The sequence below is a fragment of the Anolis carolinensis genome, chromosome 4 (genome assembly GCF_035594765.1).
Source record: "Anolis carolinensis isolate JA03-04 chromosome 4, rAnoCar3.1.pri, whole genome shotgun sequence".
Classification (NCBI taxonomy): domain Eukaryota; kingdom Metazoa; phylum Chordata; class Lepidosauria; order Squamata; family Dactyloidae; genus Anolis; species Anolis carolinensis.
The window spans coordinates 13,655,275-13,679,876 of record NC_085844.1 but is presented as its reverse complement, the minus strand read 5'-3'; the positions used below and the strand labels follow the sequence as shown (position 1 = coordinate 13,679,876).

General features: G+C 43.6%; 1 protein-coding gene across 1 annotated transcript in view; it reads right to left on the bottom strand.

Annotated features, from left to right (window-relative positions):
• Window positions 1-24,602, bottom strand: part of dnaaf11 (dynein axonemal assembly factor 11) — a 55,151-nt gene that overhangs the window by 17,430 nt on the left and 13,119 nt on the right. The window contains exons 8-10 of the mRNA XM_008108173.3: window positions 16,317-16,382; window positions 14,014-14,083; window positions 3,613-3,708 (exon numbers count right to left, since the gene is read on the bottom strand). Coding sequence (XP_008106380.2) covers window positions 3,613-3,708; window positions 14,014-14,083; window positions 16,317-16,382 — 232 coding nt within the window. The remainder of the gene's footprint in view (window positions 1-3,612; window positions 3,709-14,013; window positions 14,084-16,316; window positions 16,383-24,602) is intronic.

The window sequence follows — 24,602 nt, the reverse complement described above, 5'->3', positions numbered from 1 at the left end:
TCCTTTCTCACTTGTGCCTGGGACGGTGTCAGGCAGTATTTTATTACGCCATCTCACTTGCTTCCTTCCAATCCTTCCTCAGAATCCATCTGTTCTGTGAAGCCTTGAAAGTACTGACTTAGTACCAATCCCCCACTCTGACTATGCTCCTGTATAATAGCATATTCTATATAAACTCTAAACAGGGGCTAAGAAACTGAGCTGCGAATCAGGAAACCCTCTGTCAAATCTCTTCTTTGCCACAAACTTATTAGCTTGTATTAAGCAACCAATACTCCCAGTTTCTATCCTACATTTGTAATATCACTCCTTCTGCTAGTAAATTCTGCTTCCTATCCCATCAATACTGTAGATAAAAGACAATGGAGACAAGTGAGAGAACTGAAGAGCAAGAAAGAAGGAGAATGCTTGAGGAAATCCTAAATTTATATAAATGTTTATATAAATACATTTTTAAAGTAAGGAAGGTAACTTCACAAAGTAGCAATAAGATCAGAGCAGTGACGGCAACCCTGGAATGTCGACATACAATTGCAAAAGTAAGAAAATGGAGCAGAGCAGTTGGATCATTTTCTCTGGAAAGAAAGGCTGACCATAGTTCTGAACCAGAATAGCAGGTCTAGTATGTGATGAGAATAACACTGACTCAACCTTATGTAGTTGATGTGTGTCTTACACCAAATTAATACATGCTAGTTGTTGTTATCATTGTCATCATTATCATTATTATTTAAAAGATGCCTTAAGTATACAGTGATCCCCTAGTGTTCACTGAGGTTCCAGGGACCTATCAAAATCAGTAGAAGCCCAAGTCACATTATATACAACGGAGTAGTGAAATGGTGCCCCTTATATAAAATGGTAAAATCATGGCTGGCTTTCTGTTTTGCTTTGTTTTTGTTTCTTTTCCCAGCATTTAAGCCATGGACACATAGAGCCAATTGTAAAAAGAACTAGTTCTCTTGGCAAGCAGCCTGGGATATTTCAAATGCACAATTGTACAAGTTCATATGGAACAGTCAATGTTGTGATGGCTCTTCAATCAAGGAACAGTAAGCCACAGAACTTTGTAAAAAAATATGCTAAAATAAATAAAACAAATGGGAGGAACATATCCTCTACCTGTGCATAGGAAGATAGCAGTTTCCTCTTTCTGAATGTACAGAGCAAGAACAGAAATGAATATAAAGATTTAAAATCCATTTTAGATTTAACATTCAAAAACATCCACCCACAGAGATTCTAAATGTTCAAAGTGGTTTCAGAGACATCCAGCTGGAAAACTAACAGACATTCATATTAAGTGGATTTTCAATGTTATGGAAAAGTAGATTTTGGTCAAATTAATAAGATTTCAGGCACAATTCCAGCTACTGATGAGTTTCCAAACCTGTCATTTACAGATGCACCATGTGAATTAATGAGCGGCCTGGAAAGACAAAACAGATGGTATGAATTCGAAGAAGAGTGACGACCATGTACATCTCAGATGAGAAGATATATTTTTAAAAGATTTAAGAACAAATACAAAAAAGAATGGCAGAAAGACAAGTTGATATTACTTTCAATTGATCAGGAATTAAAATGAGGTCAAGGAAGGGAAAGATGGGCTCTTGATACTTCAATGTATCAACGAACCATAGCTCAGTGGAGAGAAAAGGAGGAATTGTTTTGTCTATGGCAATGGCTGAAATTCTGCACAACTAGCTGTATCTTGGCCTCTTTGTGTATTTCAAGGTGGGCACACTATGCACTGCTATATAACTTGCTATCCCTAGGAAAAATGTGTGCTTCTACGTTATGTTTTTTTAATCTTTAGATCCTTTCAAATACTTTATAAAAAAAAATTTCAGGCTTTTTGTTTGCTGTGGAAAATATGAAGAAACATTTTGTTATCTGCAGATCTTAAAATAGCACTTCCAAAAGTCAATTTACAGCATTTCAGTTTCCTATAGGTTTATTAGTTTCTTGGGGTCAATGTTAATTTTCTCTTCGCTTCTATTACTCACTCATACTGGATATGAAAAAATGTCAGGCTTGTGGAATGTGCTTTACAATTATTTTTCAAAATGAAATGCCCAATGATAGCACAGGTAGTCTTCAGTTCAATGATCAATTCATCTGTCTATCTATCTAGCTAGCTAGCTGTTCACTAATATTCACTAATATTCTATCTGCTTTTCATCAGTATCACTATATTAACTGAGATTATGAAGATAGATCAGGTTAAACTATCAAGAAATTTTGCCATTTCATCAAAAAAAGACCCAGCAATTCAATGTTGTAATGAATTGGAGGAATTTCGACATAGATTTCAGACTAGTTCTTCCTTTGGCAAATCATTGGATGGGGAATATGAGACAGCGAGATCGATACAATTCCAGCCAGCAACCATAATTTGAAAAGGTTGCAATTCAGTAGTTTAACATTATCTTTAAATGCAATGAAGTATCAAGTTCAATCACTAGCAGATAAAAAGATTTCAGCCAGCTGGTGACAAGAAAGGGATCCTGGAGAAATAAGAAAGAGAAGAAGCAATAATGGACCTCACAACCTCTGAGAATGCCTGCCATAGCTGTGGGCAAAACGTCAGGAGATAATGCTTCTGGAACATGGCCATACAGCCTGAAAAACGCACAGCAACCCAATAATGGACTAGATGGGATTTTTTTGGCTTTTTCTGTGCCTCTAGTCCTTCCAATCTAAAGGAAGGGACACAATTAGAAGCTGAAAATACTGTTTTATAAAAAATATCATACACAAACTATCATTATTTGATAATTTGATAGTATATTATTTGACAGGATACTGCAAAATTCTCATGTCTCTGACGGTGATGTTATGAGAAGGCATTGATAACTTGGCAGGCAAGTTGATCACCTTAGTGTTATAGATCATAGAGTTGGAAGAGACCACACAGGCCATCCAGTCCAACCCCCTGTCATGCAGAAAAACTGAATAAGAGTTCTGGGGATGTTATTGAAAAAGCAGCCCTCTCAGAAAGATAAACAAGAACAACAAAGTTGTGGAAGGGAAGCACAAAGCACAAAGTGAAAAGGAAGAAGCATTACTTTCTTCATACTGTACTCATTCCAGCCTCCCTCCTTTTCCTGCTCTCTCCCTCTCTCTCTTCATGAAGCCAAACATGCCAGGAATAAAAACCACACAAAATCAACTAACCCAAGTTCCTCAAAACAGACAAGAGCAAAGTGGTCACCAATCTCAAAGCAGACAAAGGCACAAGGGATTGAGGCTGCTCCCTAGATGCCCTAAAGCCCTGCACTCTTGTGCCAGCGCTCATTCTGATGCATCTACTATTCCCTCTGGCACTAGTTCTTATTTCAAAATGTTACTCGTACATCAAAGCAAAACTCGGGTTGAGTGACAGCTCTTAACTCAAAATACTCTTAAGTTAGGAGGAACCAAAGTAGAGGTTCCACTGTGCAATGTAATTCACAGTCTGGACGGCCATATATAGTAGAAGGTTCTGCAATTGACATTTTTTATCATGTGTCTTGCAATCCCTAAAAGGCAGAACAGTCAAAGAGGGAAGAAGAACATGCTGGCAAGCAATCACACTGGAAGAACCCTTTAGCTTTTCTCTTTTCCTACCTTTGGTAGGCTGATAACCAAATGTCCAGTTGTCTGAGATCTTTTAGCAGTGCTGCTATCTGGTTTGACTTCTTCAGGAAGTACAAGCTGAAATGGCTATTAAAAAAAGAACATCCCAAACATATTAATATCAAGCAATATATATCAAGCATATATTGATATGCATATTCTCTTTTCAAACAAGATGACTTTATTTCAGTTATTTTTGTGGACCTATAGAGACATAAAGTATGAAACTGGAAAAATAAGATATTAATGACCCAGATAGCAATACAAGTAGCATGTCTTCAGTCCCAATTATTTATTCACATAAATCTCTTTTAGGGTATATATTAATGTCAGTTCAAATGCCTGATTTGCAACTTAAACAGTCTTCATGTATATAGTAATTGTGATATATGTATGTATACATATGAGTGATAGAGCTCTATGTGTGTGCGAATGCACACCTTTAGTAGACAGTGTGACATTTCTAAAGAAGGTTGCCATATAAATTACATTAGCAACTAAATGAGAGTAATTATGTTAGTCTATTTTAGATGGAAAGGATTTGTAATGTCAACAAGAAGATAAGATTACAAATAGGGCCTCTAATGCTTAGCTTAATACCAAAGACATTTTAAAAACCAAATATGAAGGAAATGTGAGATCTAGAGTGATTAAAACAAATATATTCAATTCTCTCTGTTCAATGTAAATTCCAGTTTTGGGGCTAATCATTTTCTCACAAAGGCTTACCTTAATGTTATCTCAAACATACAAAGATATATGGCTTTTGCAAAGTCCTTTCGACAACTGTTCAAAATCTAATCCCATATAAATTGTTATGATTGAGCCTCATGGCTCTGTTACTGACAGACGTGGGCGTAAGACTCCTCGAGAGTCAGATACTCTCGAGGAGCGAGAGAGAAAAAGACTGCGAGACATATTTGCAGCACCATCTGACGAAGAATCTTTCGAAGGGTTTACGGAGAGAATGGAGGAGGGGCTGGTTAGCTCAGAGGAGGATGAGATGGATTGGACTCGGGTGAGGGAGGAATTGGGTGCCACTGGTCATGATGGGACAGAAGATGAATGGGGACCTTCAGGATTAGACCCATGGCTTAGCTGGAGGGATGGGACGGGATCCACAGCTGGAGATGCTGTTGGGCGTAGTCAGAGGTGTTCCAGCTCTGACGAGGAAAGTGATGAGGAAACGCCCGGGTTAAGGAGGACAGCTGACAGTGATGAAGATTTGTAACTGGCATAAAATGGGGCTTGGGAGCAATTGCAAATTGCGTCGGGCAAGGTAATCTGGGCAAACGCTTGGGATCCGTGTGTGTGTGGGACGCTTCCCTGAAGACTTGTGTGCTTTCCTGTGCTGAGACGTAAGTTGATTGGAATCCAAGGTCAGACGGCGGGAGGGATTGTGTGGGCATTTGTTTGTGCAAACCTGTGCTTACTCTTATTAGCTTGACCTTCCGTCGTCTTTCTGACGGACGCCATCTCCTGCTTTGAGAACCCGGACTGAACTGACCACGGCTTGTCTTCCCCCCTTCTTGGACTTGGAAAAACTACAAACGTCTGCTTCTGGCTTTGATCTTCGGAACGGAACTGGTCTACTCTACTGCTAAAATCCCTGGCTGCGTCTGCTCGTGTTGGAGATCCTGTCTGCTGTGTGTGTGTGTGGGAGCGACGCAAGTTACTCTAAACTCAGTGTTGGCAGCAGAGAGGAATCTGCTGCCAATTAGTTGCATTCCTTGTATCTTTTGTTCCTTGCCTTTCGTTTTGTTTATACCCAGGCTGAAGAAAGCAGTTTGTTTTTACCCGGATTAAACTCCGGTTTAATCCGGTTTATCTTTTGAACATTTACTTTTGTCCCTTTTTGCTCCTAAAGGCAAAAATTGCCTGGCCCTTGTGTTTTTACGGGCATTTTTGAGTTCTGTAATCTAATAAACTCTGTTACTTTGAATCTTGTGGCGTTCTGTCCTTGACAGATTGCCCGACGCCCATAAAAAGTTTATTGCAGTAATAAACCCGTCAGGAAGACGATGGATGAGTTAAGAGCCAAAGTAGACCAATTGCAAACGGCCTTTACCGTAAGCCAAACAGCTTTTGCTGTGAAAGGACATGTTTTGACTCCTGAACGCTTTGACGGAACCAGGTGCAAGTTGCCAACCTTTTTGGCACAAGTGGAGCTTTATTTTTCTCAGCTCAGTGCTCATGCTTTTCCTACTGACACTAGCAAGGTGGCTTTTATTTTGAGTTTGTTGACCGGTCCCGCAGGACAATGGGCCACTAATTTAATTTTGGGAAATGACCCAGTCAAGGACAATTTAAATAATTTCAAAAAATTGTTAACTGATACTTTTGGGGATCCTCTCCGCACGGAGAACGCTGGGTGGGCTCTGTATCGGTTGAAACAGGGAAAGGGGACTGTTTTGGATTACTTAAATAAGTTTAACCTGTATCGCCACCAGCTGGATTGGGGGGAAAATGCATTCATGCTTTTATTTACTGCCGGGTTAAGTGATATGCTCCAGGATGAATTAGCACGCTTGGAGCCGGCTGAAAGCTGGGACGCCTTAGTAGCTAAGGTGCTGCGTTTAGACGCAAGGTTCGAGGCTCGTAAACACTCAAAAGCAATGTGTGCGCCACCCATGCATGTAACCAGGGCACCTGTGGTGATGGGGGAAGAGCCCATGGAGCTTGGGGTCTTTAAAAAGCTGTCTACAGAGGAAAAGAGCCGTAGGAGGCAGCTGGGCTTGTGTTTGTACTGTGGGAATGCTGGGCATTTTGCCAAAAATTGTAATGTGAAACCTTCCCAGCTTTCGGGAAAAGGCCAGCCCTAGTGCGACGTGAGTCCAACGCACTAGGGCTCCTCAAGCAGTCAACTGAGGGGAGGAAGCATGTTTTCGTACCCATTACATTATCTGTTGGGGGAAGGGAACTTGTTTCTACTCTGGCACTGCTGGACTCAGGAGCTACAGTCTCCTATGTAGATATTGAGTTTGCTAAGAAGCATGGCATTCCTAAAGTGCGCAAGGCATGCGACGTGTGGGTGGAAGGAGCAGATGGGAGACTGCTGGAGACTGGGGTGGTTAACCAGGAAACCTCAGCAGTAACGTGGGAGGTGCAGGGAGTAACGGGAACGTTTGTGTGGGATATTACGAGCTTGCCTAGATATGATGTGATCCTGGGGATGGATTGGCTAGCTGTAGTAAACCCACAAGTGGATTGGGCAACACGTAAAGTGATCTTAAAGAGGCAGGATTGTTGCACTCTAAACGTTACTCATGCTGATATGGAGGGAGTGCCTGCTGAGTATGGGGAGTTCTCTGATGTATTTTGTAAAAGAGAAGCGGACAAATTACCACCGCACAGGCCATATGATTGCGCCATCAAGTTGGCAGAAGGTGCGAAACTGCCAGCAGGGAGGCTGTATGCCTTGACTGTACCGGAAAGGCAAGCTTTGCGGGAGTTTCTAGATGAAAATTTAGCCAAGGGGTTTATTCGCCCATCTAGTTCTCCAACTGCGGCACCAGTATTCTTTGTAGCCAAAAAGACTGGGGAACTTAGGCTGGTCTGCGACTATCGGATCCTAAACAAATACACCATTCGGGATAGGTACCCGCTCCCTTTAATCTCGGAACTGTTATCAAGGGTGCAAGGGGCTAAGGTCTTTACCAAGCTTGACCTGCGGGGGGCCTATAACCTAATCCGTATACGGGAAGGGGATGAATGGAAGACGGCATTTAACACGTGTTTCGGATGCCACGAGTTCCGAGTCATGCCTTTTGGGCTTTGTAATGCTCCTGCGGTCTTCCAGAGGTTCATGAACGATGTGTTCAGGGACCTAATTGACCAATTTTTAGTGATTTATTTGGATGATATCTTGATTTTTTCTAAGGACGAGAAAGAACATCGTCAACATGTCAAGCAGGTTCTGCACCGACTGCGGGCTAATGGGCTTTTCGCCAAAGCTTCCAAGTGCGTCTTTCATGTGCCTGAAGTGGAGTTCCTAGGTCATGTAGTGTCAGGTAGGGAACTTAAAATGGACCCACATAAGGTTGACGCCGTCAACTCATGGCAGGAGCTGAAGACTAAGAAGGATGTACAAAGGTTCTTAGGTTTTGCTAATTACTACCGGGAGTTTATTCCGAATTTTGCAAAGCTCACGGTACCTTTGACGCAGCTTCTGCGCAAGAAACAGCCATTTGTGTGGGGGCGGGAAGCTCACGAGGCGTTTCTACAACTTAAGTCTAGTTTTCAATCGGACAACATACTAACCCATCCTGATGTTGACAAACCGTTCGTGGTAGAAGCGGACGCTTCTAGCTACGCGTTGGGGGCTGTATTGTCTCAGAAGGATTCCTCAGGGACCTTGCGTCCCTGTGGATTTTACTCGCGGCAACTAACACCCTTCGAGCAGAACTATACCATATGGGAGAAGGAGTTGTTGGCGATTAAGGTGGCGTTTGAGGTGTGGCGGCACTGGCTTGAAGGGGCACGGCACCAGATCGTGGTCAGATCTGATCACAAGAACTTAGAGCACTTGCAAACAGCAAAGAAGTTAAACCAGCGTCAAATCCGATGGGCTTTGTTTTTCTCCAGGTTTAACTTCAAGGTGCAGTTCGTAGAGGGGAAGGCAAACTTGCGGGCCGATGCTTTATCCCGCAAGCCGGAGTTTAAGACCAATGAGCAGGTTGTATGTCAGACCATCTTGCCTACTGCCTCTCTGTGTGTTGTAGATAATGAGCTCGGGTTACATGACCAGATCCTTGAGGCTCAGAGGGATGATGTGTGGACACAGGAGCAACTGATGCTGCTCTCAGCAGGTAACCGTACCATACTGCCGCATCTACAAGATCAAGACGGAGTATTGGTACGCAGGGGACAGGTCTACGTACCAGTGGGGGCCCTCAGGTTGGAGGTGATTAGAGCCCACCATGACGAACCCATGGCTGGGCACTTTGGCAGATTCAAGACCGTGCAGCTCATTACCAGGAGCTATTGGTGGCCAAAGATGCGGCAAGACATTCTGCGCTTTTGCGACAGCTGCGCCGTTTGCCAGCAGAGTAAGACGCCTGTTGGGCGCCCTAGAGGGTTGTTGTCGTCTTTACCTGTTCCGGACAGGCCATGGCAAATCATTTCCATGGATTTTATTTCAGATTTGCCTAAGTCTGGGGGTTATACTTGTATTTGGGTGGTGGTGGATTTATTTAGTAAACTGGCTCATTTTATTCCTTGTTCAACCATTCCGGCGGCCCCTACGTTGGCCTTACTATTTACTAAGCACATCTATCGTTTGCACGGAGCACCCGAGGTGATTATTTCAGATAGGGCTCCGCAATTTGTGTCACGCTTTTGGAAACATTTCCATGAGTGTTTGGGGACTAAGTTAAACGTGTCTTCAGCTTTCCATCCGCAAACGGATGGACAGTCGGAACGGGTTAATGGGCTCTTAGAGCAATATCTGCGTTGTTTTTGTTTAGATCAACCCACGGCTTGGGTGAAGTGGTTACCGGTGGCGGAATTTGCTTATAACAATGCGGTGCACACGTCTAGTCAGCATACGCCATTTGAGCTAACTTATGGTTTTCACCCACGGGGAGGTGTGGCGCCGTCGACCAATGTGGTCTCTTCGGACCCTGTGTACCGCTCTTCGGAAATGGCTGCACTGCATGATGTTGCCCGTCGCTTACTGTTGGAAGCTAAGGCAACGCAGAAGACTCAGGCTGACCGCCACAGGCAGGCAGGGGAGGAGTTGGAAGAAGGGGATTTGGTGTGGTTATCTTCCAAACATATTAAACAGGCTGGGGGAAAGTTTGCGCCTCGGTATTTGGGTCCCTTTCCTATCGTTAAAAAGATTTCTTCCGTTGCGTTTCGTTTGCGTTTACCGTCTAGTTTAAAGGTCCATCCAGTCTTTCATCGTTCGCTGTTGAAACTTGATACCTCTAGTCGTCGTGGTGCTATAGCGGAGGGTATCACTGCCACTTCTCCGCCATCGGGGGAGGAGGCCTTTGTGAGAGGGGATAGTGTTATGATTGAGCCTCATGGCTCTGTTACTGACAGACGTGGGCGTAAGACTCCTCGAGAGTCAGATACTCTCGAGGAGCGAGAGAGAAAAAGACTGCGAGACATATTTGCAGCACCATCTGACGAAGAATCTTTCGAAGGGTTTACGGAGAGAATGGAGGAGGGGCTGGTTAGCTCAGAGGAGGATGAGATGGATTGGACTCGGGTGAGGGAGGAATTGGGTGCCACTGGTCATGATGGGACAGAAGATGAATGGGGACCTTCAGGATTAGACCCATGGCTTAGCTGGAGGGATGGGACGGGATCCACAGCTGGAGATGCTGTTGGGCGTAGTCAGAGGTGTTCCAGCTCTGACGAGGAAAGTGATGAGGAAACGCCCGGGTTAAGGAGGACAGCTGACAGTGATGAAGATTTGTAACTGGCATAAAATGGGGCTTGGGAGCAATTGCAAATTGCGTCGGGCAAGGTAATCTGGGCAAACGCTTGGGATCCGTGTGTGTGTGGGACGCTTCCCTGAAGACTTGTGTGCTTTCCTGTGCTGAGACGTAAGTTGATTGGAATCCAAGGTCAGACGGCGGGAGGGATTGTGTGGGCATTTGTTTGTGCAAACCTGTGCTTACTCTTATTAGCTTGACCTTCCGTCGTCTTTCTGACGGACGCCATCTCCTGCTTTGAGAACCCGGACTGAACTGACCACGGCTTGTCTTCCCCCCTTCTTGGACTTGGAAAAACTACAAACGTCTGCTTCTGGCTTTGATCTTCGGAACGGAACTGGTCTACTCTACTGCTAAAATCCCTGGCTGCGTCTGCTCGTGTTGGAGATCCTGTCTGCTGTGTGTGTGTGTGGGAGCGACGCAAGTTACTCTAAACTCAGTGTTGGCAGCAGAGAGGAATCTGCTGCCAATTAGTTGCATTCCTTGTATCTTTTGTTCCTTGCCTTTCGTTTTGTTTATACCCAGGCTGAAGAAAGCAGTTTGTTTTTACCCGGATTAAACTCCGGTTTAATCCGGTTTATCTTTTGAACATTTACTTTTGTCCCTTTTTGCTCCTAAAGGCAAAAATTGCCTGGCCCTTGTGTTTTTACGGGCATTTTTGAGTTCTGTAATCTAATAAACTCTGTTACTTTGAATCTTGTGGCGTTCTGTCCTTGACATAAATGCTTACCATATCTATTTTTGTAACATACATATGCATATATACAGTTCTCATATAAATGCTATATATCCAATGTTTAATGAGACTGAACCTTCCACAGGCTACGCTAGCTGTCCCACTAACGGTGATATGTGGATAAAAATCTGTGAGCAATTTTGCAATATATGTGTGTGTGTGTATCCAATCTACTACATAGCTCTATACATTACTTGGCATTATTGTTGTTCACTGTATTTGAACTTTATTTCAAAAAAATAATAATATCCCATTTGAAAGGAGAACTTAACTTTACGTCCCAGAGTCAAAAAATGGGTGCCAGTTCTGTAGTTATCCCAAAAATGTTTCTGGACAACAAGAAACAAAGCAGCTGCACGCCAGATACTACATTTTTTAAGGTAGATGTGCCCTTTATCAGAGAGGAGGGTGAGCAGAGGCAACGACTAACAAATTATCTTTTCCCCTCTAGTTTTTCTCTCTACGGTGTCTTTGTAGAAAAGAACTGTATTTCACTTTTACTGATGTCATGAAACATGACAACTAGAGCAATGTAGAAGTGTTTTTAAAATACAAAGGAAACTGAAGAAAGAAAGAGGTGGGAATAGTTTCTGTACTCCCATTCCAAATTCCCTTCCTCCTACTGAGCTATTTAGAGGGAGAGAGTGGTTTAGGAAGAAACATTCATTAAGCCCAATCCAGTAATCCTCTATGGATTCTTGCCCTTACAATGAGCATGGAGGAAAGGGAAGATGGGATATTCTACCTTTGCAAATCACTCCTTTGTCCCCAATGCAAGTATAGCATTTGATCTTGCAGTGAGTGCAGGATGCCAAGTAGAGACTGAGATGTTGTATGAAAAGAGTATATGAACTCAGAGAACAATTTCATATTTCAGCTACAAGTTGTTGTGGAGGCAAAACGAGACGAAGCAATAGCAGGACATAAAGAAGCTGTGTGATTGACACTCAACAGTAGGTTAGAACAGAGGTTCTTAAATGATGGGGCACAACTTTTGGTTACAGGATGCAATCATTGGTCAAGAGTGGAACACAAAATATTTTTTCTGGTATCAAATTATTACAATAGTATTTAAGCGCAATTTTTTATGTAAAATTGTTTGCAGTATTTCTTCTACCCTACCTTTCCTTTCTGTTTGGGCACCCACAATATTTGCATATCCCCCTGAGGGCACAGTTGCGCAGTTTGGGGGTTCCTCCTGGATTCAGCGCCAACACTTGATGTTCAGGTGTCAGCGGTGACCAGGAGGGCCTTTGCACAGTTAAAAATTGTGCGTCAGCTGTGACCGTACCTCAAGAAGTTGGACATGGCCACGGTGGTCCATGCTTTGGTTACATCCAGACTGGATTACTGCAATGCTCTCTACTAGTCTTGTGCGTTTGTATAAAATTGCTACCCGTTTCTGTTTGCTGCATTCGTATGGCCCCGTATCCGTGCCCGTCCTCCACTTCCGAAACCGGCACCCATCTGAATGAGCTCTTTCATTTCACCATCCAAATATACAAATGCATTTGTTCCATTGGCAGCAATGGGAAGGCTGCCCAGGCTCCCTTTCCACTTGGTTTTAGGGCTAGAGGGATGAAAATCACCAAACATGGAGGGCATAACTACCACTTTTAGCCCTCCAACTCTTACAAGGTTTCGGTCATCCCCTAAATTTTAGGGATTTTTTTTCTTTCTATAAATAAAATCTCTTTAAAAACCTTCCCTCTTTCCCTGTTGGTCCCACCCTCTAACCTAAGGGCTTATGATACAAATGATTCTAAGACGTTTTAATCTCAATCTGCAGAGGAGACCTGAGCTTAAAGGCAGGGGCTTAAGGCACCACTGATTCTGAGAGGTCTCCCTCTCGATCTGCATAGGAAACCTGAGGTTAAAGAATAAGTAGGCTGCACGGCAGGCACTGAGGCAGACAAAAGGCAAAAGGCAAAGGAACGAACAGCAACAAATCAAACGTTTTTGTGCTGCTTTCATCTTCATTTCATTGCTTCATCCATGTGGGGAGGGGTCTGCCATACCGTGCAATACAAATTAACGGTACAGTACAAAAGCACAAATAAGACATATGAAACAGGGCCCTACTCTATTCTCTATGTGGGACAACCCGGAAACTTCAGCTGGTTCAAAGGTCGGCAGCCAGGCTTCTAACAGGAGCGAATTTTAGGGAGCATATAACCCCCCTATTAAAACAGCTCCACTGGCTGCTAATAAGCTGCTGGTCCCAATTCAAGGTGCAGGTGATAACCTATAAAGCCCTATACGGCTCGAGCCCTGCCTATCTTTATGATCGCATCTCCCCTTATAAACTGGCGCGAGCTCTGCTGGGGGGGGGGGGCTCCTCTTTCTCCCACCACCATCACAAGTGCAGTTGGTGGGGACGAGGGAGAGGGCCTTCTTGGTGGCGACCCCCCAGACTCTGGAATGCCCTCCCCAGAGAGATCCGGCAAGCCCCTACTGTCTTCTTTCCACAAGGACCTGCAAATCTGGTGGTTACTGCAGGTTTTTGAGCGGGATTAATCCCTAGCCCCCCTCCCCCAGCTATCAACTAGGACCTTGCTTTGCACCTTATCCACTACCTGGTCCTACAATATTTTGATGCACTAGTTCCAGCCTAGCTCGTCATAGTTGGCCATGTCCACTCTGAAGCTCTGGTCACTGGTATATTGAACCCACTGATGGAGCATATTGAAACTGGATTTTAACTTTTGTGGATTGTTTTAAATTGTATATTCCTGTTTCATTATGTTTATTATTTTTATTATGTTCACGTTGTTGTATGATCAAGTGAATGTTTTGTTTTATGTTGGAAACCACCTGAGTCCTCCTGAGGAGATAGAGCGGTATATAAATGAAATTTTATTTATTATTTATATTTATAGCAGATATTTAATTGTTGTCTCCCAACCAGGATAGCTCAGAAAAGTCTGCACAATGTACTATTTCTGCATTTTTGATTGACTCTCATTGATTTCTTGTCATTTAATTATTTTGCCTCTATCCCTGTTTCTCCCCATATCATTTCTACTGCCACTTCTTATGTCAAAAAAAATCCCCTTTTTTCATGATGCCATTCCGCCTAGAAGCTGCCACACAACTCACTTGAACATCACATTAGCAGAGAGAGTCAAGTTCCAAACTACATGAAGGGACACAATCAGAAGCTGAAAATAGTTTTTAAAAACCTCAGAGCATCAACAACTAAAATACACTAACCTTTCCTTTGATCATTACCCGAACATAAGTAGGTTGTACATCAACATCAAGGAGGGACGTGTCCAGATATCTTTAGGATAAGAAAGAATAAATTCACTTAAATGTTTTTCTCTTCCCTCCCACTTATCAAAAGTTTCAGACATCAACTAGTGCAATTCAGAAGATTGTGCACATAATTCTGTATCGTTCTCCCCATGGTGAGTCACGGAGACAAAATGTAGGCCTGTGAATCTAACAGTATCACTTTTCTTTTCCTGAATGATTTCGAATACCTTTGCCCTGATGGAGAAGCCAGTGGCGCAAATACAGACCATAACATTTCATATCCATGTGCACCAGCAGTATAGTAACTTGCATTGATATTAGGGAACTAGCCATGCAAGTTTAACTGACCCTTTCTTAGTTTGCATTATCTATTTTGTGCAACTTAGTTGGCCCAACAAAAATATCACTGTTCTGTGGATTTTTGATTTGTTGCATTCTGCTGAATGGCCAACATATCATTCCTGAATATGTTTCCCCAATTTGAAGATAATTTTTTGCCAAAACACTGGAAACTTTAAAAAATGAGTTAATGGGCTGAGAGCCCAACTAAAAATATAAAGTTTCACCTATATAACACCTAAGCATTTTCCAGATTTAACAGAACAGAGATTTCTTGAGAACTTCAATGGACTGCCTAAGAAAGGGTCAGTTAAACTTGCATGGCTAGTTCCCTAATATCAATGCAAGTTACTATACTGCTGGTGTACATGGATATGAAATGTTATGGTCTGTATTTTACTGCTCTTTGTCCCCAGTCCCCATAAGATTAAGAGGGGAGCAACCTATTCTCGCACTGATACAGGCTAACTTAATTGACTACACAAGTAACATCAGAGGCAAAATCTAGGCTTGTGACTCTAATGTTCTCACTTTTTTATATCTTCTAAAAATTTTGATTGATGAAGATGCCAGTGAAATCTCAAAAGCTTGTATGAAACTTCAGAAGCCTTTGTTTTTCAGTTGGTCTGAAAAAAAATCACTGTTTCATGATTTTTGTTATGTTTTTGCTACATTGTCAACATGGCCGCTGAAACAAACTGCTATGTTCGCATTTTATCTTCAAAAACATTGGACCATCAAGTAGAAACAGCTAGCGCTTTTTGTCTTTAGACTTACTTAATGCTTATGACAACAAAGAGCTCTGAGTAGTCCCCTTAGAGATAAACTAAACAATTTATTAGGGCAATGGACAGGAAAGAGTTCACAGTTAGAAACAGTGCTGGAGAGTCTTTGATATAGGAACAGAAAATTAGAAAAGTTTTTTTTAACAAAAAGCTATAATTCTCAGGATGTTTGAACAGCTACTCTGATATTGAATTAATTTATAAATATGTTGGCAAATGTGACCAGAAGCAAGGAGATACTGCTCATAGGGCTAATTGTTGGTGTCCTCCAGCAGAACTAAATTCATTGTCTTTCTCTCCTTATCAGTTTCCTCCTCCTCCTGCTTTACTTTCACTAAAATTTGACCACTGCTGTTTCTTATCTATGAATTGTAATTCTACTGTAGATTCCTAACTATCCACTTCCTTCTTACACCAATAGTCTAACCAACCAGGACATTGAAATACACATTAAAGGAACTTTCAAGATTCATAACAGAAATCTCTTTGAACAGACCCATAATTGAGAGCTTCATACATGTTAATCAGACAGCAACATACAGAAAATGAAGCTAATTATGAAACTAAACGAAAAGAAAGACACAAGATGCAATTTGGGTTTAGTCATCATGGGTTGGGGTGCAGTTTGCATAAAACCACATGGCATTAGTAAAATAAGCAAACAAATCTGGTTTATGGTCAACCCTGTTGCAAACTCTGGCTCAGTAGCCAAACGTAAAAGGCCAAACTATATTAGATCGCCTATCTTGGAAATAAATAAATAAATGTGGAACAGGCACAGGAGGTCAATAGGACTATAACAGTAGGATGTGTGATCACTCATCAATGGAATTTTTCTGTCTATATAACATGCTAGATGTGTGTATCTATCTATATCTACCTACCTATCTATCTACAGTATCTACAGAATTTTTTCCCAAAATGCTAATATTTTGTCCAATTAAGAAAAATGCTTAGTGACCTACTGGAAGAATTGTACATTTTCATCCTGACCATTGCATGTAACCAACTCAATCCCAAAAAGAGTGGAAAGGAGAATGTGAATGAAAAGACAGATGAAAAGTAACCTGTACCATTCAGTGGTGTCTAAAAGTAAACTAAACAGAGGTGAGAAAAAGAGTGAAAAAATCTAACCTGTACACAGCAAGATCAAGGATGAATTGGTTGTTTTCTTCATCATCTTTTAAGGAAAAAGGAAGCCTGACAATAAGACCAACATAAAAAAATGAATAAAGTCCTGCATTCTGAGCTTTAAACTGATAGTGATTTTAGATTTATTTCTACATGATCTAGCATTTAACAAGATAAGCATCCTTCACCCCATATATCTGCAAAATCCTGAATAAATGCATGATCAGTGTTTTAAATTGAAAGAAGAGTTGAAGCACAGCACAAGGTCAGTTGAAATTTTGAGCTAGAGATTCATGTTTGAAGAGAGACACCTGCTGGTAGAGACATGCTATTTCTGTATTATCTATGAAGCAGAATTTTCTTTTTACCCTAAAGCAGGCATCTTCACATTGTGACCCTCCAGCTGTTTGGGCCTCCAACTCCTAGGATTCCTGACCATTGAACACATCGGTTAAGGCTTCTGGGAGTTTGAGGCCCAAACAGTTGGAGGGATACAATTTGAAAATGCCTGCCCTAAACAGCCAGCCTGGTGTAGTGGCTTGAGGATTAGACTATAACTCTGGAGACTATGGTTTGAGCATGAAACCCACTGGGTGATCTTTCTCACCTCAGAGGAAGGCAACAGCAAACCTCTTCTGAACAAATCTTACCAAGAAAACTCTGTGATGGGATCACCTTAGGTTCAAACAGTTTGAAGGTACACAACAACAAACTTGTCCCATTATTTCTAAGAACTTTATAGAATAATCATTATGTAGATTAATATTGATGACGAAACCATTTAGGAGGCTGGAATATATAAAGCTGTCTTGTACCAAACCAGAGGACTAGCTAGTGTGTTATGATTGAGCCTCATGGCTCTGTTACTGACAGACGTGGGCGTAAGACTCCTCGAGAGTCAGATACTCTCGAGGAGCGAGAGAGAAAAAGACTGCGAGACATATTTGCAGCACCATCTGACGAGGAGTCTTTCGAAGGGTTTACGGAGAGAATGGAGGAGGGGCTGGTTAGCTCAGAGGAGGATGAGATGGATTGGACTCGGGTAAGGGAGGAAGTGGGTGCCACTGGCCATGATGGGACAGAAGATGAATGGGGACCTTCAGGATTAGACCCATGGTTTAGCTGGAGGGATGGGACGGGATCCACAGCTGGAGATGCTGTTGGGCGTAGTCAGAGGTGTTCCAGCTCTGACGAGGAAAGTGATGAGGAAACGCCCGGGTTAAGGAGGACAGCTGACAGTGATGAAGATTTGTAACTGGCATAAAATGGGGCTTGGGAGCAATTGCAAATTGCGTTGGGCAAGGTAATCTGGGCAAACGCTTGGGATCCGTGTGTGTGTGGGACGCTTCCCTGAAGACTTGTGTGCTTTCCTGTGCTGTGACGTAAGTTGATTGGAATCCAGGGTCAGACGGCGGGAGGGATTGTGTGGGCATTTGTTTGTGCAAACCTGTGCTTACTCTTATTAGCTTGACCCTCCGTCGTCTTCTTGACGGACGCCATCTCCTGCTTTGAGAACTCGGACTGAACTGACCACGGCTTGTCTTCCCCCCTTCTTGGACTTGGAAAAACTACAAACGTCTGCTTCTGGCTTTGATCTACGGAACGGAACTGGTCTACTCAACTGCTACAATCCTTGGCTGATTTACTCGTGTTGGAGATCCTGTCTGCTGTGTGTGTGGGGGAGCGACGCAAGTTACTCTAAGCACAGTGTTGGCAGCAGAGAGGAATCTGCTGCCAATTAGTTGCATTCTTTGTATCTTTTGTTCCTTGGCTTTCGTTTCGTTTATACCCAGGCTGAAGCAAGCAGTTTGTTTTTACCCGGATTAAACTCCGGTTTAATCCGGTTTATCTTTTGAACATTTACTTTTGCCCCTTTTTGCTCCTAAAGGCAAAAACTGCCTGGCCCTTGTGTTTTACGGGCATTTTTGAGTTCTGTAATCTAATAAACTCTGTTACTTTGAATCTTGTGGCGTTCTGTCCTTGACAGATTGCCCAACGCCCATAAAAAGTTTATTGCAGCAATAAACCCGTCAGGAAGACGATGGATGAGTTAAGGGCCAAAGTAGACCAATTGCAAACGGCTTTTACCGTTATCCAAACAGCTCAGGCTGTGAAAGGACATGTTTTGACTCCTGAACGCTTTGACGGAACCAGGTGCAAGTTGCCAACCTTTTTGGCACAAGTGGAGCTTTATTTTTCTCAGCTCAGTGCTCATGCTTTTCCTACAGACACTAGCAAGGTGGCCTTTATTTTGAGTTTGTTGACCGGTCCCGCAGGACAATGGGCCACTAATTTAATTTTGGGAAATGACCCAGTCAAGGACAATTTGAATAATTTCAAAAAGTTGTTAACTGATACTTTTGGGGATCCTCTCCGCACGGAGAACGCTGGGTGGGCTCTGTATCGGTTGAAACAGGGAAAGGGGACTGTTTTGGATTACTTAAATAAGTTTAACCTGTATCGCCACCAGCTGGATTGGGGGGAAAATGCATTCATGCTTTTATTTACTGCCGGGTTAAGTGATATACTCCAGGATGAATTAGCACGCTTGGAGCCGGCTGAAAGCTGGGACGCCTTAGTAGCTAAGGTGCTGCGTTTAGACGCAAGGTTCGAGGCTCGTAAACACTCAAAAGCAATGTGTGCGCCACCCATGCATGTAACCAGGACACCTGTGGTGATGGGGGAAGAGCCCATGGAGCTTGGGGTCTTTAAAAAGCTGTCTACAGAGGAAAAGAGCCGTAGGAGGCAGCTGGGCTTGTGTTTGTACTGTGGGAATGCTGGGCATTTTGCCAAAAATTGTAATGTGAAACCTTCCCAGCTTTCGGGAAAAGGCCAGCCCTAGTGCGACGTGAGTCCAACGCACTAGGGCTCCTCAAGCAGTCAACTGAGGGGAGGAAGCATGTTTTCGTACCCATTACATTATCTGTTGGGGGAAGGGAACTTGTTTCTACTTTGGCACTGCTGGACTCAGGGGCTACGGTCTCCTATGTAGATATTGAGTTTGCTAAGAAGCATGGCATTCCTAGAGTGCGCAAGGCATGCGACGTGTGGGTGGAAGGAGCAGATGGGAGACTGCTGGAGACTGGGGTGGTTAACCATGAAACCTCAGCAGTAACGTGGGAGGTGCAGGGAGTAACGGGAACGTTTGTGTGGGATATTACGAGCTTGCCTAGATATGATGTGATCCTGGGGATGGATTGGCTAGCTGTAGTAAACCCACAAGTAGATTGGGCAACACGTAAAGTGATCTTAAAGAGGCAGGATTGTTGCACTCTAAATGTTACTCATTCTGATATGGAGGGAGTGCCTGCTGAGTATGGGGAGTTCTCTGATGTATTTTGTAAAAGAGAAGCGGACAAATTACCACCGCACAGGCCATATGATTGCGCCATCAAGTTGGCAGAAGGTGCGAAACTGCCAGCAGGGAGGCTGTATGCCTTGACTGTACCGGAAAGGCAAGCTTTGCGGGAGTTTCTAGATGAAAATTTAGCCAAGGGGTTTATTCGCCCATCTAGTTCTCCAACTGCGGCACCGGTATTCTTTGTAGCCAAAAAGACTGGGGAACTTAGGTTGGTCTGCGATTATCGGATCCTAAACAAATACACCATTCGGGATAGGTACCCGCTGCCTTTAATCTCGGAACTGTTATCAAGGGTGCAAGGGGCTAAGGTCTTTACCAAGCTTGACCTGCGGGGGGCCTATAACTTAATCCGTATACGGGAAGGGGATGAATGGAAGACGGCATTTAACACGTGTTTCGGATGCCACGAGTTCCGAGTCATGCCTTTTGGGCTTTGTAATGCTCCTGCGGTATTCCAGAGGTTCATGAACGATGTGTTCAGGGACCTAATTGACCAATTTTTAGTGATTTATTTGGATGATATCTTGATTTTTTCTAAGGACGAGAAAGAACATCGTCAACATGTCAAGCAGGTTCTGCACCGACTGCGGGCTAATGGGCTTTTCGCCAAGGCTTCCAAGTGCGTCTTTCATGTGCCTGAAGTGGAGTTCCTAGGTCATGTAGTGTCAGGTAGGGAACTTAAAATGGACCCACATAAGGTTGACGCCGTCAACTCATGGCAGGAGCTGAAGACTAAGAAGGATGTACAAAGGTTCTTGGGTTTCGCTAATTACTACCGGGAGTTTATTCCGAATTTTGCAAAGCTCACGGTACCTTTGACGCAGCTTCTGCGCAAGAAACAGCCATTTGTGTGGGGGCGGGAAGCTCACGAGGCGTTTCTACAACTAAAGTCTAGTTTTCAATCGGACAACATACTAACCCATCCTGATGTTGACAGACCGTTCGTGGTAGAAGCGGACGCTTCTAGCTACGCGTTGGGGGCTGTATTGTCTCAGAAGGATTCCTCAGGGACCTTGCGTCCCTGTGGATTTTACTCGCGGCAACTAACACCCTTCGAGCAGAACTATACCATATGGGAGAAGGAGTTGTTGGCGATTAAGGTGGCGTTTGAGGTGTGGCGGCACTGGCTTGAAGGGGCACGGCACCAGATCGTGGTCAGATCTGATCACAAGAACTTAGAGCACTTGCAAACAGCAAAGAAGTTAAACCAGCGTCAAATCCGCTGGGCTTTGTTTTTCTCCAGGTTTAACTTCAAGGTGCAGTTCGTGGAGGGGAAGGCAAACTTGCGGGCCGATGCTTTATCCCGCAAGCCGGAATTTAAGACCAATGAGCAGGTAGTATGTCAGACCATCTTGCCTACTGCCTCTCTGTGTGTTGTAGATAATGAGCTTGGGTTACATGACCAGATCCTTGAGGCTCAGAAGGATGATGTGTGGACTCAGGAGCAACTGATGCTGCTCTCTGCAGGTAACCGTACCATACTGCCGCATCTCCAGGATCAAGACGGGGTATTGGTGCGTAGGGGGCAGGTTTACGTACCAGTAGGGACCCTCAGGTTGGAGGTGATTAGAGCCCACCATGACGAACCCATGGCTGGGCACTTTGGCAGGTTCAAGACCGTACAGCTTATCACCAGGAGCTACTGGTGGCCAAAGATGCGGCAAGACATTCTGCGCTTTTGTGACAGCTGCGCCGTTTGTCAGCAGAGTAAGACGCCTGTTGGGCGCCCTAGAGGGTTGTTATCGTCTTTACCTGTTCCGGAGAGGCCATGGCAAATCATTTCCATGGATTTTATTTCAGATTTGCCTAAGTCTGGGGGTTATACTTGTATTTGGGTGGTGGTGGATTTATTTAGTAAACTGGCTCATTTTATTCCTTGTTCAACCATTCCGGCGGCCCCTACGTTGGCCTTACTATTTACAAAGCACATCTATCGTTTGCACGGAGCACCCGAGGTGATTATTTCAGATAGGGCTCCGCAATTTGTGTCACGCTTTTGGAAACACTTCCATGAGTGTTTGGGGACTAAGTTAAACGTGTCTTCAGCTTTCCATCCGCAAACGGATGGACAGTCGGAACGGGTTAATGGGCTCTTAGAGCAGTATCTGCGTTGTTTTTGTTTAGATCAACCCACGGCTTGGGTAAAGTGGTTACCGGTGGCGGAATTTGCTTACAACAATGCGGTGCACACGTCTAGTCAGCATACGCCATTTGAGCTAACTTATGGTTTTCACCCACGGGGAGGTGTGGCGCCGTCGACCAATGTGGTCTCTTCGGACCCTGTGTACCGCTCTTCGGAAATGGCTGCATTGCATGATGTTGCCCGTCGCTTACTGTTGGAAGCTAAGGCAACGCAGAAGACTCAGGCTGACCGCCACAGGCAGGCAGGGGAGGAGTTGGAAGAAGGGGATTTGGTGTGGTTATCTTCCAAACATATTAAACAGGCTGGGGGAAAGTTTGCGCCTCGGTATTTGGGTCCCTTTCCTATCGTTAAAAAGATTTCTTCTGTTGCGTTTCGTTTGCGTTTACCGTCTAGTTTAAAGGTCCATCCAGTCTTTCATCGTTCGCTGTTGAAACTTGATACCTCTAGTCGTCGTGGTGCTATAGCGGAGGGTATCACTGCCACTTCTCCGCCATCGGGGGAGGAGGCCTTTGTGAGAGGGGATAGTGTTATGATTGAGCCTCATGGCTCTGTTACTGACAGACGTGGGCGTAAGACTCCTCGAGAGTCAGATACTCTCGAGGAGCGAGAGAGAAAAAGACTGCGAGACATATTTGCAGCACCATCTGACGAGGAGTCTTTCGAAGGGTTTACGGAGAGAATGGAGGAGGGGCTGGTTAGCTCAGAGGAGGATGAGATGGATTGGACTCGGGTAAGGGAGGAAGTGGGTGCCACTGGCCATGATGGGACAGAAGATGAATGGGGACCTTCAGGATTAGACCCATGGTTTAGCTGGAGGGATGGGACGGGATCCACAGCTGGAGATGCTGTTGGGCGTAGTCAGAGGTGTTCCAGCTCTGACGAGGAAAGTGATGAGGAAACGCCCGGGTTAAGGAGGACAGCTGACAGTGATGAAGATTTGTAACTGGCATAAAATGGGGCTTGGGAGCAATTGCAAATTGCGTTGGGCAAGGTAATCTGGGCAAACGCTTGGGATCCGTGTGTGTGTGGGACGCTTCCCTGAAGACTTGTGTGCTTTCCTGTGCTGTGACGTAAGTTGATTGGAATCCAGGGTCAGACGGCGGGAGGGATTGTGTGGGCATTTGTTTGTGCAAACCTGTGCTTACTCTTATTAGCTTGACCCTCCGTCGTCTTCTTGACGGACGCCATCTCCTGCTTTGAGAACTCGGACTGAACTGACCACGGCTTGTCTTCCCCCCTTCTTGGACTTGGAAAAACTACAAACGTCTGCTTCTGGCTTTGATCTACGGAACGGAACTGGTCTACTCAACTGCTACAATCCTTGGCTGATTTACTCGTGTTGGAGATCCTGTCTGCTGTGTGTGTGGGGGAGCGACGCAAGTTACTCTAAGCACAGTGTTGGCAGCAGAGAGGAATCTGCTGCCAATTAGTTGCATTCTTTGTATCTTTTGTTCCTTGGCTTTCGTTTCGTTTATACCCAGGCTGAAGCAAGCAGTTTGTTTTTACCCGGATTAAACTCCGGTTTAATCCGGTTTATCTTTTGAACATTTACTTTTGCCCCTTTTTGCTCCTAAAGGCAAAAACTGCCTGGCCCTTGTGTTTTACGGGCATTTTTGAGTTCTGTAATCTAATAAACTCTGTTACTTTGAATCTTGTGGCGTTCTGTCCTTGACATAGTGACTTGCAGCAGCATTTCATGGTCCCATATACTTCATCTATTTCATCATATACTATCTAGTAACTGAACCTAGACTCTCCTAGATGCAAAGCACATCTGTCCCTATAGTACTTATGAATTTTTATTTCAGATGTTCTTTAACTAGTAGAAAGAATACCCCATGAAGGCAGGGGATAACAAAAATGAATCAGTATGTTTTTGATCTTGTATCTTCATAGTTGCAGATAACTTTTTTATGCTCTGACCATACTCTGCAAAACAACCCGACCTAATATACAGGGCAGCTGAAGCTCACTGAGCCCTCAAGAGTGCAATACAGTAATTTAATAGTATCATTTCTGTGAAATGCATTGATCTCATTAATTCAACATTTTTAAAACATCTTGTGGATAGATATTTAAAGATTACTACCAAGTCACATGACATTAGCAGGCGATCGAAAGAGCTACTTCAGGCAAGACCACTTTTCTTTGAACAGTAGACCCACACCACCACAACTCCCATGTTAACTTTAAAGGTCACCTTACATGACACAGATCATTACAGAAACATGTACAAATTCCTTGTAAGCATGCAAGAAAAGCAAGGCTATGATTGTCCTGAGTGACTATAGATGGAAACAGTTATGACACAGAATCTGAACACCTGATTTGTGCTCTTTTTAAATGGAAGCAAAGAATCATGATTGAATGATAAATTTACAATAATCATCTGGAGAACAAATTCCGTATATGAAGAATAAAAGTTCTTCCTATATGACTTTAGACATTAGAATACATTGAAAGAGGCATTTCACTGTTTCCCAAACTTTGGTCTTCCAAATGTTTTGGACTTCAGCTTCAGAATTCCTGACTTTTGGCCAAGCTGGCTGGACTTTGGGGAGTTGAGGTTCAAAATAGCTGGAGGACCAAAGAAGAGCTATGATGATTGCATTTGATATCATACAGCTTCCCTCATCATCTCCCCACCCAAGTGAGGGATTGTAAGTGAATTCAGAGTTGGCACCAAGCAAGAAGCTCTGCTGTAAGGATTCTTGATTCTTTGTACCAGTGTCTGTGTTTTTTAATTAAATGAAATTAATTTCTTAATTAAATGCACCTTATTGTA